This window comes from Oxyura jamaicensis, chromosome 5, assembly GCF_011077185.1.
Source record: "Oxyura jamaicensis isolate SHBP4307 breed ruddy duck chromosome 5, BPBGC_Ojam_1.0, whole genome shotgun sequence".
In the NCBI taxonomy this organism is placed as follows: Eukaryota; Metazoa; Chordata; class Aves; order Anseriformes; family Anatidae; genus Oxyura; species Oxyura jamaicensis.
The window spans coordinates 47,363,342-47,380,681 of record NC_048897.1 but is presented as its reverse complement, the minus strand read 5'-3'; the positions used below and the strand labels follow the sequence as shown (position 1 = coordinate 47,380,681).

Below are 17,340 nucleotides of genomic sequence, written 5' to 3'. Positions count from 1 at the left end.
TTTGAAATGAAACATTGATCATTACTGTAATGCTCTAACTCTAATGTGGTTCTTTATTATATAATTTAAAGTGTACTTAGGATTTTTAGGATATTTGAATTGGCAGCATACACTGGAATATGACGAAGAAAGAATATAAAACTTTTCCCATTCATAGGAGAAACTTGTTCATTAGCTCATCATGTTATACTGAAGTATTCCCAAGGAAAAAATGTTCATTACATATTAATTTCTGTCAGTGGTATATTGACTGAGGTACTGCAAAATAAACATGTTTATGGTAATGTGTTTTAATAACTGCAATATAGTGTGTAATTATGTGATCAAGTCTAGAGGGCTGCATAATTATGTAAATGTCATATTGACTCTCATAGATATTGACATTACAAATCCGGATGAAAAATCAATCATGACATACGTGGCTCAGTTTTTGCAATACTCCAGAAATATGCCGGAGACTGAAGACATGCAGGTATGTCATGAGGTTTATCACTGAGGCTTTTTTTAATTAATGTGCATCATGAATGCCAGGAATAATGGTTGGACACTCTGATTTAGCCACTGACAGGGATGAATTGACTTGAACCTTCTGATGCTCCTGTATGGTAGCTATCACTCAATGCGATAGATTTTTGATGGTACTGGTGGAAATGCTGTGCAGCCTGTTTTTTGTTTGTTTGTTTGTTTTGTTTGTTTGTTTGCTTGTGTTTTTTTTTTTTTTTCTCATTTAATTATTGAAGAGGACAGTTTTAAGCCTGGCTGTCTTTGTGTGCTCTCTCAAGTGTGTATGCAAGTACTGGGGAGGAGACAGACAGATTTGCAAATTTACAGAACAATCAGCTTTAAATTTAATAGCTGAGAGCAGACAAAAGTCGTCACTCACAGACTGCGCTGGTTGGAAAAACAAGATGCTTATTCTGTATATATTCCTATTAGAATTTATATACTAATTGCCTATTCACATATTTTCATACCGATAATCTCCTTTCGACAGGACTGCAATCAGTCTCTTCTTTTATTTAAGATGCCTTCATATATCCAGGAGCCAAGTTTAAGACTTCGATCTTGTTTTATAATAGTGGCTGACCCAAACTTGTTGGAGTCCCCAGGAAATATTATTTGTTTCTCATTAGCTTTGAATACTCAATATGTGTTATTTCATGGCACAATGTGAATTATAAAACAAGGCTTGCAAAATGGAAACATTAAATTTTCTGCTCTAATTACTAGGGAAAATTAACGGAGGCTGTGAGCTGGTTGGCTGCTCAAGGGAAGAAGTTAGCAAAGTTGCTGATGGACACAGAAAATGAAACACATTACCAGAAGTACAAAGTAAGTTGCATTTTGTATTTAACCGCTTTTGCAAAAATACATTTAAAAAATATTCCCAGAAACAAACTCTTTTCTCTTTCATTGCCTAAGCCTAAATTTTAAATAAACTTTTTAACGAGAGTTGGAAACCTGACAATGAATTTGGTAAATGCTCTCAAATGATAGAGGGAAGGATAGGATAAAGTTATTTCTCTTAGAAAACAGATATATGCTGTTTGGTTTTTGAACAAAGACTGGGTTTTCGGAGAGAGTATGGTAATGTATTATTAATTTAAAGACGTAGTTCAAGACTTGGACACGAATCAAACTCCTAGGCCCTTCTCAGAGTCAGCTTCTCTATTCCTGTGATAACAATAATGGTAGGTTTTCCCAGCTAATGAAATAGAGGATTACTAGAAATGCTAGGTATACATTGTACCTGAAGTAAAATGTCCTTTGGTTTATATTGTAGTCAGAGTTTGTAATAAAATTGTCTGCAGGACCATTAAGGGAGGAATTTTCTCTTTCTCTTGGTGGAAGAGGAGACCCAGGTCTTGATGTCACTGACATGATGTCAAACACAAATTTTGCTAGTGAATAGCACCTGTACTTTCAGAGCTACTCTTGCCTTTCCATGCATCACAACCTTTGATGTTAATGGAATTTATACTAATGCATTCAAAGCCAGTACTTGATTTCATGAGTTTCCATCTAAGTCTTCTTCTATTGATTACTGTTCTTTTTTATCCCTAGGAAATGATGTCATTTATGGAAGCATTTAACCAAGAAAAAAAAGCGTTCCTGCCCCTGTTGTCATCAAAAAGAAGTGAAGCTGAGCTGAGTGAAGGCCAGCAGCAGATGAGAGAAGAGTGGAGTAAACTGGTTGCTCAGGTCAGAGGCATTTCTAGCTCACCTTGTTACCAATGTGAACGTGTTTGGTGAAGAAGCCTAAGTTTACCCCAGGAATATGCCCAGGGGCAAGTGGGGAGGTGATACTTTATTTGCATTGATAAAAACAATATTGACCCTGAACCTGAAGCTCTGACAAGCTGAGTAGTGTACAGTGCCCAAGAGGAGTAAGAAGCAGGCTGCGTATTACCCTTCTGCCTCCTGAGCATCAAGATTTTGAGAGGTCTGCAAAAAATGGCATGCGTCTGATTATTTCTGAGCAGTCTTCAGATCAAAGGTTTGAGCCTATTTATGCTTAAAAAATTCTTTTGGGACATAATTATGGCTCAGATAATGGTGCAGCCAGGAGAAGTGTGATAATACCCTCTTCCCCGTGGCACAGATAGTGATACAGTTAGATCTGGTTGGTCAGTGCTTTTCAGTGAGGTTGGCTGTGTTGCCTCCATCTGTTGCAACTGGGGATGCATTGGGTCTTGCTGGCAATAGCTCTTTATGGAAGAGATGTTCATCTGTCAGTTCCAAGGATAGAAAGCCATCCAGAGCATCCGTTGTTCCCCTCCACTTTGCAAGTAATTTACTGTACATCTCTGTTGCAAGGCCTTGAGCTGACCACCAGCTGAGCTCTCTGTAGTGTTACAGAGTTTACAGGCTGGTGAGAAAACGTGGGTCTCAGGTGAACATAGCCGATTTGCAGCTGACTCAGCTGGAAGCTCCTTTTCTGAACGGTGACAGATTTTTTTGTTTTTATTTTCTGGGGTGTCTAAAGCATCAGCTTACAGAACATATGTCTCCATATTGGGCATGGGGAAGAAAATAGTGGTGACAAAATTTAATCACTTGTTTTCCTTTTAAAGATTAATGAATGGAAAGCAGAGCTGGACCAGATGTTGCCTCCGCCTCTGGATGGTATTGAGGCCTGGCTTCAGGAGGTAGAACATCTGCAAGCAGAAGATTTGCCTGATTTGCAGGACCCATTTAAAGCAATGTCTTTCTTCAGAGAAATAATTGTGATATTTAAGGTAAGCAGCTCACAAAGGAATATTCTGCTTAAGTCTGACCTAAAGCACTTGTTATGGAATTGCTGTTTGACATTTTAGGAAGTAGTATAGATGTGTTTATCTTCTGAAGATGAAAAGCCCTTCTGAAGATATCTTTGATTTTGATGAGTTTGTTTAAATAATTACACGGGTCTATAAGGAAGTTTTCTGACTTCACTGGAGTGAGATTAAAACTGAATACTATCTGAATGAATAAATTATGGCATTCTTTTTTATGTGGCTCCTGCAACTTGTTTGTTAAGTAATAACACAGGGTAATTGCATCCTTATCTTCAAATCTATGCTTAATACATATCTATTCAGAAAAGCACTTGGGCTCAGGGTTACATTCCATTGAGTTCACACAGCTTATGTATTTAAAGTTAAGTATTTGCTGAATCACTCTGTTACTCCATTTAAAGCACTGGGAGGTATTCTGATACCTCAGTACCATGCAAGTTATTTATTCTGATCTTGAAATCTTTACACTGATAATATTTTAAATGTTCTTTTGAGTTTGAAAACTTTAAAAAGCATAGGTGTGTCAATGCGTGGTTGATCATTGTGGTTCTCTACTTGTTTTTGTATGAACAAGGGTAAGTTGGATGTTTTTGTGACATGTCATTGATATGATTTTGAAAGAATGAGATCTAGAGGGTCTTGTGATGGCTTGATAACACCACTCTTTTGTACTGTTGCTAGTTAGTTCCTAGTATGAGAGGTGGCTTTTTTACTGATAACGGCTTTGCCATACATTAGCCATTTGATCTATGATTTTTGTTTTCAGAATAAGCAGTTAAAGCATTTGTAAGAATGAGACAGAGGATGATGTTGGTTTAGGATTATTTTTTTTACCCTATTGAACATGTAGAAAAATAATTAATTTGTTAAGAAGAAGAAGCCCAAGATACTTAATTTCTGTCAAATCTCTTTTGATGGAATGGGAAGACATTCTGCTGAGAGATTTTCCACCTCCTTCCATTAAACCAGCCTTATTAATATGGCTCATATATGGGTCTTGTGGCTACAGTGGTGTTTCATGATGGAAATTGTACTTTCTCTCAAGATTCAGGATATTACCCACCAATGCTCACAACTAATTAATATGACATGTTATCAGCATGCTATTAAATGGAATTTATTGGACATTCAAATAAGACATTAAGCAATTGTGACATAATAAATTTATTCAGCAGGTTTTGCTGTCAGTATTTGCTATCGCATAGCAAAGAATAGCAATATCCTGAAACTGTTAAAATGACTCATTTTTGTTCTAAAGATGGTAGTAAAAGTGGGGAAAAAATGATAGCATAGGTACAATAGTTCCATGTTCGTTATATCTAACTAGATGCCCAGGGATAGACGAGATTATGCTTTGCTGTAAATACCCACTTTAGAAGGGGATGAGATAAATACTTTCATTGCACTTTAATGAATAATGACACTGAAAGCTTGCCTTGTGCTGAATGGTTCTTAATAGCTCTTACTCCAATGGCAGGTGACTTGCAGAGTCAAATAAGGTTCAATGCTAGGTGACTTTAGCATTGAAATGAATGACTTACTATTTCCCTTTCTCCCCAGGGCTTGATGGATTGTTTTGATTCTCACTTGGACACCCTTCAATCATTCGAGAATAAAGATGAGAAGAATATGCCGCTGGTAGTTCCTGAAAAGCTAGAGGAAATGAAAAGAAGGTTATGAGTCTCAAATTCCCTCTACTTTGACTATATTATGGTCTAGTTCTGCAAATGACTTCCTCTTTTATTGTGAACAAAGCACATAATTTATCTATGTCTTGAAGAAAAACAGTATTTTCCATTTAAGCACAGATTGACTGGCATGCAGAGCAGACATGTCCAGTCATTGGTCCAATGAAAGTCTTAATTATGTGTGCAAGATGGAGCTCATTAGCAGGAGCTTTTCAGGTGCCCTATGCAAGTGTGGGTAGGAAACACAAATATTTTGAACATAAAGATTTTTCTGTGGGTGGAGATTCTCTGTCCAATTTTAAATTTCCACTTTTTCAAATCACCAAGATTTACAGGTTGTACAACCGTATTAAGCTTTTGGGGGATTTTTTTTTAATTACTAGTGAATCTGTGTCTGTAGTCTGAGATCCGCTGACGTACAAATAGCAGATGCCCCTTTTCTGACCATTTAAGATTTTCTATAAATGTAGCAGTCAGTATTGACTCAAAACTGCTATTACTTAAAAAAAGTGAACAGTTATCTTAAAATTTTACTCCCACCATAACGAAATGGATGTTTACATATAATATACGTAATTCAGAGTTTTTAGGCTAAAACCCCTATACATTAATGCCTCCTACATCTAATGATTTGAGTCAACTTTTGGAACATTTCACTGTTTGCAGACTCAGCAATACGTGTTTCACAAACTCCAACACCCTTCTTGAATATCACTATGGACTGTGCTCAGCCATTGCCAATGAGGTGATGTTAAAGCTAAATATCTGGGACATGAAATATGGGACAAAGGAGTCCGTGGAATCACTGCTAGAAAATTGGAATGTAAGTTTAATTCGTATTTCATAATCACACCCTGACAATATTTCCTCTTCTATCCATTCTCTAAACATGTGCCTGTCCTCATATGAAGATACTGTGATGGTTAGTAGAAGCGTGGTAGGTTTCTGAGTTCTGTGACTTAGACAAAAGAGGGCGCATAGATTCCATAGAAGTTTTCTTTCCCCTTGTGTCCTCCAGTTTTGCTCTGAATGAACATTCTTCAGTTTAGAGGAATGGACACAACTGTGACTGTAATTTTCTCACTTCCCTTTTCAGTTCTTTACTGGGAAGTTTTCTTTCTTTATGGGCTTTTTATAGAGCCAGCAGTAGCAGCCCTTCCCTAGCTCAAATCCATACAAACCTCTCTGGAGTAGTTCAGTAGTTACTATTTTCAAAATCAACCATTATTGGCAGTGCTGGCTAATTCTGCTCTTCCTTTTTCCAGCTTCCTTACCTCCTTATGCTTCCTGGTGAATACAAGTTGTTTTGTTTAGTTATATTTTATGCTTAGCCGAGCTTCTGGGGTGCAAAAATACGGCAAAATGATGCCACATGTAGTCCTATAGAGCCTATAGATGGGGATGGATTACCCTGCCCCAGGTACTGCCAAAGATGCATCAAGAGGCTGAGAGATGAAAAAAATTTCCCCATCTCCAGTTAACAGGACTCCTTGAGAATTCCATCTTAGAATAGCATAGAATAGCTCACTTGGAAAGGGCCTTCGAACATCATCTCTAGTCCAATGGCCTGACCATTTCAGGGCTATCCAAAAGTTAAAGCATGTTACTGAGGTCATTATCCAAACGTCTCTTGAACACTGACAGACATGGGGCCTCTCTAGGAAGCCTGTTCCGGTGTTTGACCACTCTGACACTAAAGAAACTTTTCCTAATGTTCAGTCTGAACCTGCCCCAGTGCAGCTTTGTGCCGTTCCCTCACATTCAGTCTTTGGTTACCAGGGAGAAGAGACCCCCGTCTCCTTCTCCACTTGCGCTCTGCAGGAAATTGTAGACAGCAAGGAGGTTGTCTTTTAGCCTCTTTTTCTCCAAACTAGACAAACCAAATGTCCTCACCCTCTCCTGTTAAGACATGCCTTCCAGCTCCTTTACCAGATTTATTGCCCTCTTCTGAATGCGTTCAAGTACTTTAACGTCCTTTTGAAACTGTGGAGTTTCTAAAAAGTTGCTTGGGAGCTTTTAGAGCTGGAAAATCCTAGAGATTTTCCATCCACTAGGTGGAATTTCACCAGCATCAGAACTGTAGAAGGAGGCAAAGTGAAGTTATAAAATCTTAATTTTCTTGAGTAGTATTAACCCTGTGGTGAGGTGGGAGTACAGCATTAACCTGTGCTGAGTTTCTTAATTCAGTTGGTTTCATAAATACTTATTATCATGTTATTTCTATGGGTGTAATTTCTGGTCTTTCTTAAGCTGATAGAACATAGGGACCTTTCCTTAGGAGTGTAAGATTTGCTATGGGTTGAGATGCACCTTAGGTTAACAGGGGCTGAGGACCAACCCTCTTATTTCTGAGTGGACGTTCAAACCGCAAGTCTCTTCCTCTGCTCCCATTCCTTCCTTCCTGACCCTTTCCGTCCCTAGTTTGGATCTTATTTGATCTGCGGCAGGGACTATGCACAATGATATTTCTGTGCATGCAGGAAAACCCACCTTTTACTTTCATGACTTTTCTAACTTATGGGACTCAATTGTGCCAGAATTGTTCTAGGTGTCATTTCTCAGCATTGCCCTACATCCTTAATGTTTTGAAATAAGTAGTTCTGACTCCTTCAGGACTGTGACTCAGTTAATGCTATTCAGGAGTTAATATTTCCCATTTAAGATACTCTCTGCATGAGCAGAAAACAAACGGGTCAAATTCAGACTAAAAGGTGCAGATGAATTGCTGGATGGGCTTGGCTCAGTTTACATTTAACCTACAGGTTGTAGACACATATCCCAAAAAAATGTCCCGTACTGTATTTTCTACCATTAAATTTTATGTGGGTCAGTGTTACCCATGCCAATTCCTTTTTTAACTTTGGGCAGAATTTCGTTGAAGAAAAGAGACTTGAAACACAGCTAGAAACTGCTACTCACATCTGTGAAGATTTGAAAAATAAAAACGTAAGCAGTCCTGACTTAGGTAAGTTCCTCCTCAAAAACTGATAATGAAAACCTCTATTTTGAACTGATGTGCCATCACCAGTTTTAATTCCCACTTAAGTGTTGTGTAAAATACTGTCTATATGTGTATATATATATTTCCAAATGTGTGATGGTATCCCTTTTTTGATGTCCTAGATGGTGATCCTCAAGAAATTAGCAAACTTTTTAAGATGGTGGAGTCAAAGATTTCTATGTGCAGAGATTATATTTCCAATGTAAATACTACCCTACAGAAAGTCCTGTCTTCCTGGAGTAATTATACAGAAAATCTCCACTTACTAAAGACGTGGCTGGAAGAAAAACGACATGAGCATCCAAAAGAGGTATACCGTTGGATTTGTTTTTGTCTTGGCAGACAGAGGTACTTGGAAGCCTCCTGGAAGGAAAGCATTATACATGATAGTTATGGTTGTTGTTTTTCCATTCCTCATTTTGGAAGTAAAGTCATGGCAGGGTTGTGCTTTAAATTATTTCAATGCCTCTCTCTAGATCCCTGCTGAGATCCTAGCAAGCTGGAATTCAGTGCATGGTTCCTTAAATGAAGCTGGAAACTATCTCATCGAAGTCAGCAAAGAGCAAGTTGGATCGAATATTGCCAAAGAGTTGAAGAAACTGAACAGGAGGTGGGCTAAGTTTATCAAGAGGACACACTTTGTAAGTCACCAGTTTCATACTACTCTTTCAACAAGCAGCCTTCAAAATCATCTTTTCTAAACTTACCAGCTTATCAATAAGTCTTTCAGTCAACTCTATAAGTTAAACATCACTAAGTTTTTCAGTCAACTCAGTATTGCCAGCTTTAAAACAGGAGGAACAGAGAATACCTGGGGACATCCCATCCCACTCATGAGTCTTTGCAACCCGGTTAAATGCTCTTTACAACACTCTGGAAAATACTCAATTTTTAAAATTGAAATTTTAAAACCACCTACAAAGGGATATCTTTTTGCAGGATAAAACTCTATCTAGTTCTAGAGGTGGATGTAATCAACATATTGAGAGCTTGTGAGCCTTTTCTAAATTGTATAATCTCTGCCTCACCTAGAAGAAATGCTGCATAGGTATTTCTAGGATTATGCAACTTCACACCAGTTCACTTGACAGGTTTTTAGGTGGCTGTAAATCCCTGTACAATCTGCTTAATGTTACATATATTACATTTCCTAGAATGCTTACACAAGAACAACATTACTTATTTGCTTGGGACTATTAGAGCTCTTAATTTTATAAATTGGGCCTTTCAGTGACATTTATTAACGCTACTGCTGTGATGATAAATGGTGGTGAAAAAATGCAACATATTGCTCTTTGTTCATAGCTTGGTGAAGAAAGCACAGATACTGCAGAAAAGGCCAGGGAGCTTCCGGGGAGTGTGGAGAAAATTGAAGAGCTTCTTGGAGGGGTGGACAGCTGGGCAGCAGAGGTTGGATGCCTGCTTGGTGAGATCGGTCACAAGGAGCCCATGGAACCTCAGACAGAGGAATATTTGCAGGTGAAAATGGAAATACATAGCTTAAAATACTCATTTATCAGATTCTCATCTTTTGGCCCGGATTAGTTGCTGGAGTAAAACACGTTCATTGGTGAAGCAGAAATGAATGTGGATTTCGTACTGTAACACAAGGTGGTAAAAAGTCAGCCAATTCTAGTATTTTGATGTTATTTCCCAGGATCAGTCCCTGACAAGCTAGCTACAAGTGACTTCCAGCATCAGTGCATCCAAATGACAAGCAAGTGCCAATGAAGTGCCACTGGTGCTGTTAATCAGTGTGCTCTCTAGTGGTATTAATTGCTCTGGTCCAGCACAGCACTCACAGCAGACTAAAAGTTTGCAAGGTGCTGAGACTAGAATTTCCCCTGGTCATACAGTGCTTTCTATCATGTATTTTCCCATTCAAGCAGGAGATTTGGAATGGCTTGGCTGTAGTCAAAGCGTCTGTGTCAAAAAAATGGAATACTTGGAAGTATTTTCAGCAGCATGCTAGGTAATTTGTGTATCTTAGCTTATAAGCTGTTGTTCTAAACATCCACAATGAGCAGTGATAATTTTTTTTCTGTTACTTTCATTATGTTGACTCCCCTGTCTCTCTTACGTGGGTTATTGTTCCTTCCCAGCAAATGGCAGGTTGAAATATATACATGGAACTCAGCAACTTCAGTGCAAAGTCTGATATTATTTTCTTCACTAGCCAGTGAAGGTGAGATTGAACAGAGATGCCAGGCTTTGCACTGGGGAAGCTAAAGCATTGTCTTATGTTCCCTTTTGTTGTTTCTGCAACAGTGGCAGTATAGTCTAGTGGTAGGAAGGTGACCACCAGAAGCAGGTTTCATTGGAGTTCCTCTGTCTAAGTGCTAAGATTAAACACAGAGGTTCTTCAGTACATTAAATCCCCATACAATAACTGCAAACCGGTCCTTGTGCTTGTTTACTTTGAGTTGTGCCTTCTTGCACTGCGTTTAGTTTACAGAATTAGGAGGTATGAGGTTATGAATAGAATATATTCATCTTTTTGTGGGCATATGTTTATAAATTAAGCCTCATTTTGCAGTATGACAATAGTTCCTTAAAAACAAGGGTGTAACAAAAGACACCCTGAAATATAGCCTCCAAAATGTGAGTGGTAACGTGTCTTTGTGTCTGTGAGCAGAAGAGATCAGGTTCCTTGTTACCTGCATTACAATAGGTCAAGATCCAGAATAAAACACTGATTTTAATTTAAAGAATGCTAACTGACAACTTCTAACAGGAAAATGTGTTGAATATTCATAGATCAAAACAGCCCTAATAGGGACTGTCATGATAAATATTCAAATATGGCACACTACTTTTGCATGCAAAATACCCAGCTGCTTCCTGCCTTTTAGGATTCAATATACCACTACAAAATCTGAGTCTTGATATGCACTTAATTTTGGGTGTCTGCAAATCAGATGATGCATATCCAAATGTGTGATTTGTACATTCATTTGGAAAGCTGTTCAGGTGAGAGTGCATGTTTAAAAAATACTTCTAATTGACTCTGAGGCAAAGTACTGAAGATATCACATTGTCAGAAAGAATGTGTCAGCAAACAGAATCCCCTGTGGATGGCAGCAGACTTCTTTCTCTCTACACTGAAATTTTGCAGTGAGATACACTGACCATAACTGAAACACAAGATTTTTCCTTGACCAAATATTGACTGTCCATGATCAATACTGCCTTTTTCATTCAGTTTCTTTTAACATAAATACTGTGCACACTCTAATGCTTTTCATTTAACCAGAGCTTGGCTGCAAGGGGAACCTCGTGCCAAGAACAAGTTGCAGCAGCAGAAGAAATATTGCAATCCCTGATGCAAAATGCTTCGGATCAGGTGTCCCAACAGCATTCTCACACTACCGGGTTGCAGGCACGAGTTAAAGAAGCCAGAGATAAAATAGAGGTACTCCTTCTTTATTGTTATTAGACTTTGTATACACAGACATCTCTAATTTTAGCATTGTCTGATTAGGAAGAGTCGTTTTCTTTCGTGTAAGACAAAAAAGGTTTCAGACTACTGGATTAAGACTCCCAGACTCTTGCCAGGGGCAAAAATTAGATCATTTCAAAGATCAGTATCTCAACTTGAAAAACTTGAGTGATGTAATGAAGCAATCACATTATGTAATTAATGAAACTTGTATGTATTCTGAAAAGTCTCTTTCTTCCAAGGCTGTCATGGGTGACATGAACAACATCCTGCCCAAATCTGAGAAGAGTCCCTCAGAAAAGGAAGCTTTGCTCCATTTTGAAGAATCACAGATAGATCTTGAGGCCTCCATTTCAAAGGCTGTGCAACTTGTCAGTCAAAAATTAAGTCCTGAAGAGCATATTTCAAGATACAAGGTAGGTTCCTTTTCTGAATGAGCTGAATGGAATATTTCTTTTTGTGTTATTTGGCATCTGAAAAGTTAAGGTACCACAGTGAGAAAAATAAGAGAGATTTTTTTTGGTAGCTATTAATGTTTTTTTCTCAACTTTTTGGTTTAGTATTTTAACCTATACTGACTTGGCACACTATTTGAATGAGAAAATAAAAAGCTGTATACCAGTTTAGTCAGTGCCCTGCCTTAAATTATTCCATCATCCACAGATTCCTGTTTTGAGCTACAGCCATTTTTTTGCCTGATTAATAAATAAGATTCCCATCTTGAATCATATGTCTGAATTGTTGGACAAGTTATTGAAGCATGACTATAAATGCTGAATCTCCACTTTTTCTTTTTCCCCAGAGAGTAAATTGTAAAGAAAGTGCCTGATCTCAGAATTCAGATCTCTTAAAGAGGTCCTTATTGAGGCAGGAATATTTGAAGTGCCCAAAATCTGTACTGCTTCACATTGCACAGCGAGTCCTGGGCAGCCATGGGCCAGGGCAGCACAGAGCTTCTGGGTCTGCTCACAGGGTCACATCGCAGCTGGGCAGACCTTTCACTTGCCTCCTGGCAGACGTGGGACATGGCCATGTATGTTCCCTGGAAATGAAGCAGAGTTCAGGAACCTTAATCTTTCTTGTTTGCTACCAAATTTGCCCTTAAAAAAAGTTATTACAGGAACAGCATCTGCTTTTCTCCAAAAAGCATACCCTGATGTTGTCGTGTGCAGCTTCTTGGCAGATACGTGAGAGTGGAGAATGCCCTTGTATTCATCCACTCAAGGGTGATTGTAGCCCATACATGCCATTCATATATGCTCCATACATGGTTTTTATATGTTACGTCAAGCCATTTAACTAGATAAATAAGCTACATTTGGTTCTGTTTATTTTTCTTTATGGTGCTTTTTTGCAGGAAGCCTTTAATGCTCTGGACAACAAAGTTCTAGACAAATTTTTGAAAGCAGCTGAACAACTGAAAAATATTTCGTCTGATCATGAAAAGCTGGTAGTAGAAGAAAAGAGTAAAGATGTCCGTAAAAGATGGGAGGTGAGATAATAAAGGAAGGAGAATCCACTGTCTGTTCTCATTAGGCCTGGCATCTTGGAAAAACAATTTTTTCCACAGTATGTTCTGAGGCTTTTGTTTGCTTTATAATACTGTCTGGCCATCTTATATTGATAATGCGTTCTGAATTTTGCAGGCAGTTCATCATGAAATTATGTCCTATGTCCAGCTCATGTTAGAAAGGGAAAAAAAGAAATTTAACACAACCTTAAAAAAAATCAATAAGCAACTAGGTAAAGAGAAGAAACTCCTAAGTATGGATAAAACTAAAGGGCTTATCAAGGAACACGAGGTACCTGACCCATTCCTTTTCTGCTCACCTACTTCTCTTTGTGAATGCATTGTCTGTCCTTCCTGTTCCTGCTTCCTTAATATACAGTGTTGCAGCCTGTGTTTGTGGAAATTTGTGCTTGGTGTTATGTAAACACAGAACAAAGAGGCCACCCAAATTACCTCATTGCCTTTTTGACTGCAGATATTAGTTTCTTTGTTAGAGTTATCTCCTTGTTGCATGCGTGGTATCTTTTTCATTATTATTATTATTTTTTTTTTTTAGTACAGCCTTGGAGCACAAAACAGATTGAGATCTGCAAAGTGTAAAAATAAGAAATGTTTCTGTGTTCTTGATTTGCTATGCTTATTTTGTTACAGTTGTACAGCTGGTTTAGGTGCCTTCAAGTGAGAGTGACTTCTCACAGTGCAATAGTCCCACTTTACCTTTGTGTTTGTGCCACATACAAATTATCCAGTTAGACATAAGACTTTCATTTTTTACTTATTGGGGTGAGCCATAGCGAATCTTACATATTCTGTAAGCAATGTTTTTTCTACTTCATTGCTATTATTATTTTCTTCCACTCTCATTGATACGCATTGATGTGGCCAGTTTACCACTTAGAAGGGTAGGAAAATGCTCTCTTGTTGAAATTCTGGTCTTTGCTGAATTAAGTGTAGTTTTTGTGTTTGCTTCTCATGAGTTCATTCTGAACACATATTACATATACAAGCGAAAAGAGAAATAAGCATCCTTAGGTCAATTCCTTCTGCTCATATGTTTGTTACATTTTTTAATAGCTTAATTTTACACTGAAAAGTAGAATTATTGATGGGGAATACTTATAATAAATTTTCCAATTCTATTTTTTCTCTAGTCAATAGAACATGTATTTTCAATGTAAGCATGCAGAGGACTTGGGATCAAAAATAGCAAGAATTGTAACAAAAGGAATTTAAAAATCAAGCAGGAGTCAGTATAGTCTTGGGAATGCAGCTGGGGAACACATTCCCAGAAATCTCAGTTTCTTTCCTGGCTTTATTTGAAAAAGATTCAAGGAAAATAAATGTTCCTCTCCTGGTTTGACAGCTTACACTTTAAGTGCATTCATCCAAGAAGGCAATAGAAAAAGAAAAAAAAATAAGATGTGAATAATTATAATTGCATATTCTTATGGGTTAACATGAGTTTATTGTATTGTTTTTCTTTGTTTAGGCCTTTTTTTCACAGGAAGGCAGCCTGAGAGAACTTAGCAAGTCATTAGAAGACCTTAAAATACTGGGAAGACTAGCAAAAGAAACTGTCCCAGACATACAGGCATTCATTGCAGACTGCGAACAAAAGCTAGAAAAGCTTCAACAAATTGTGTCAGATACTCACACAGCCTTGCTGTCTCGTGCTGGAAAAAGAGAGCTGTCTAAGAAACAGTGAGTGCATGATGTGTTGTAGCCTCATAGAAATCAGGTGTATCGGTAGGTGTTGTGACATGTAAATATACTGACAACTACATTACTACGGGCAACTGTACTTTCTAAACATTTAACATTAAGTTTCATAAACTAGCATGTTTGATAACTTTCCTGCACAGCTGTGCTGTTAGTGTTTAATTATTAGCTAAGGTTTCATTTCTTCCCCTTGTGTTCCATATTTTGTTCTTAAGCCGAAATTTCTTTTAACCCACAGGGACTCCATTGTTGCTTCTGAGAATGGAGAAGAGCCTGGTTCTTCTCAACAAATTGACAGACTTACAGTGCAGGAGGTAAGAAGTCAACAGTGTTAAGAAACACTGCTCTGTCTAGAGAGATCATTGGCAAAAGGAAAAACTAATTATTTCCGTTACTACTCTTACTGTGGCAGGACTTCAGGCCTCTGGTCACAGAGCAAAAACCCATTCTATGTGGGAACTTAGACTAAGTAAATATTAAAAGTAACATGCAGGGAATGGCCCTAGGCATCCTGAAAAGATAGAATCTCCAACCTTGCATTATATTTTGCTAAAGAATGCTTTTCATCTGGAAAGAGCCTCATGTGAAGCTTTGTTCAAGTGTAAATCCCACATAGTGGCCCAGTAATTTGAACAAGTTTTAAAGGACAGAGAGAAAAAATAGTGAAGAGTTGGAGGCATTTGCTTTAGTAAAATATGGGAAAAAAAAAAACAAACAAACAAAAAAAAAAAAACAGAATATATGTAATTTCTTAGATCAAATTTCAGAGAGGGAAGATATTACTCTTTATCATTTGGATGCCACAGAAGCTGTCTCATTTGGGATAAACGTTCATGGAAGAACAGCTGCCAATAGTTCATCAGACAGCATCCGGACTGGTAGTTTATTGGAAGGGACCCTTTGCATTTATGTTATGTAGAAGTTGCAGAGGAAGTGTTTGTTATCAAGGGAGTCTTGCTAGACTATTGATATTTGTCCCTGATTCAACAGTAAATCTGTTCCCTCATGGATAATCGAAGTATGAAGTGTGTAACTAACATCAGCTGGTCTCAGACTGAGGAGAGTATATCCTGGAATCAAGGGCTAGGGACATGCAAAGCCATGCGCTGTAAGCAGCCTGAGAAAGCTGTAGAAGGCAGTGCCTTGTGGTTGCTCAAAGATATCCATGGAGCTGCAGCAAAAATTCACACACACAGCTTGTGATTGCCCAAGTTATGATGGGGTGGTTGCGTGTGCAGAGACCCAGCGTTAGCGTGGAAGGAATGAATGGCAGCAAGTCTTCCAAGATCTGTTCTTTTGGTTCATCATTGAGTTAAAACACATCTTGTATTGGTGAATGGTTATCTCTCATCGTCTTTGGCAGACATGAAGCAATGGCTTCTTTTGGGAGGTTACAGCTGCAGGTTGATCTGTATTGACACAGCATGATGCAAAAGTCATTGTCACCTTTTTATGTTTATTTAGACATCAATACCTGCTGCAGAAACAGTTTTGGAGACAGATGTGGAACATCACAATGGAGAAACCTGTGAAAAGATGTTTGAGGAAGACAGTGGTTTGCCCTCACCAGATTTATTAGAGAGGTAATTTTTAAAGGATAAAATGTATGTGTATTTAGAGATGATACAGTGCTAGACATTCATAAATTAATTGAATGTGTCAAACATAAGGCACACTTTAATTGTGCAAAAACCTGTTCTCGTTCTACTACATTTTACTTAATATTGCTTTGTGATTAATAAGGAAACACTGTAGTAGGTAAAAATTTCAAACATCAGGGCGTTGTAGGAAGAAAACGTAAATCTATAAAAAAAAGATTTTTCTGCTCTTTTATTGGGACAGAAAAATCTGTATCATCAAAAATCTGCCTTACTAATAACTGCAAATAGTGTAAAATAAAAAATGTGGCAAGTTTTTAAAGAACTGACATTTTTACATTCATAAAACTGAATTTGGGGAATGCCAGCAGGCATTCCCAGATGAAAATCAGTCAGGTGAGCAACTTCTCAGTGCTTATATATATTGCTAGTTTATGCCCATTCAGTTAGAACTTCAGTAACGATAAGCATTTGCAATAGAATCTGCTTATTTTATATGGCAGTCTTGGTTAGCAAGTCTCAACCTCTGCCATGTTCCATTAAATTAGGAGTAATTCTCTCTCTGAAAGTGATTACATCTTTCTTTAGCTGTAACACAACAAGAAGTAACCTGGAGGAGCTGTTACAAATCAGCAGAGAGAAAGTAGCATCTGGCTTTACTGATGAAATAAAAGATACTTCTTGTCTTCAGAATAAACTGCTTGAACTACAAGTAAGTTTTCATCTTTTAAAAATGTATTAGGTGCCTAAATTGTTACTTTTCCATGTAGAGCCATCACCTTCTATGTGTTGTGTGTATTGCTGAGGGATAAGGAACATCCTTACAACCAGATTTATTAGAAGTAGAGGGGAATGAAGGGTTCAGCATTTAGCAGAACTGAATTGCAACTTAGCAGTGGAGTTTTGCCAGTATTGCTGAAAGAAGAAATTGGGGGCTATCAGTTTGTGGTCTGCAGGCTGAAATGGATCTAATGGAAAAAATAACTGTGGAAAACAGCTCTGTTGTCAGTGGGAATGGTAAATGATGGACCAAACCCAAGGCTGGAGAAGTCTTCAAAGTTGAACCATCAAATGCTAATGGCTGGGACTTTTATTATTAAAATTTTC

The 17,340-nt window shown here is 37.9% G+C and overlaps 1 protein-coding gene across 6 annotated transcripts in view; it reads left to right on the top strand.

Moving 5' to 3' along the window:
• The window catches only part of SYNE2 (spectrin repeat containing nuclear envelope protein 2), a 187,877-nt gene that overhangs the window by 34,495 nt on the left and 136,042 nt on the right, over positions 1 to 17,340 (top strand). For all 6 annotated transcript variants that reach the window (XM_035326791.1, XM_035326789.1, XM_035326790.1 and 3 more), the window contains exons 9-26: positions 375 to 472; positions 1,231 to 1,332; positions 2,065 to 2,202; positions 3,075 to 3,239; positions 4,839 to 4,951; positions 5,633 to 5,789; positions 7,835 to 7,931; positions 8,090 to 8,277; positions 8,444 to 8,608; positions 9,273 to 9,446; positions 11,221 to 11,379; positions 11,649 to 11,822; positions 12,764 to 12,898; positions 13,053 to 13,208; positions 14,406 to 14,617; positions 14,874 to 14,949; positions 16,100 to 16,218; positions 16,822 to 16,945. In XM_035326791.1, coding sequence (XP_035182682.1) covers positions 375 to 472; positions 1,231 to 1,332; positions 2,065 to 2,202; positions 3,075 to 3,239; positions 4,839 to 4,951; positions 5,633 to 5,789; positions 7,835 to 7,931; positions 8,090 to 8,277; positions 8,444 to 8,608; positions 9,273 to 9,446; positions 11,221 to 11,379; positions 11,649 to 11,822; positions 12,764 to 12,898; positions 13,053 to 13,208; positions 14,406 to 14,617; positions 14,874 to 14,949; positions 16,100 to 16,218; positions 16,822 to 16,945 — 2,552 coding nt within the window. The remainder of the gene's footprint in view (positions 1 to 374; positions 473 to 1,230; positions 1,333 to 2,064; positions 2,203 to 3,074; positions 3,240 to 4,838; positions 4,952 to 5,632; positions 5,790 to 7,834; positions 7,932 to 8,089; positions 8,278 to 8,443; positions 8,609 to 9,272; positions 9,447 to 11,220; positions 11,380 to 11,648; positions 11,823 to 12,763; positions 12,899 to 13,052; positions 13,209 to 14,405; positions 14,618 to 14,873; positions 14,950 to 16,099; positions 16,219 to 16,821; positions 16,946 to 17,340) is intronic.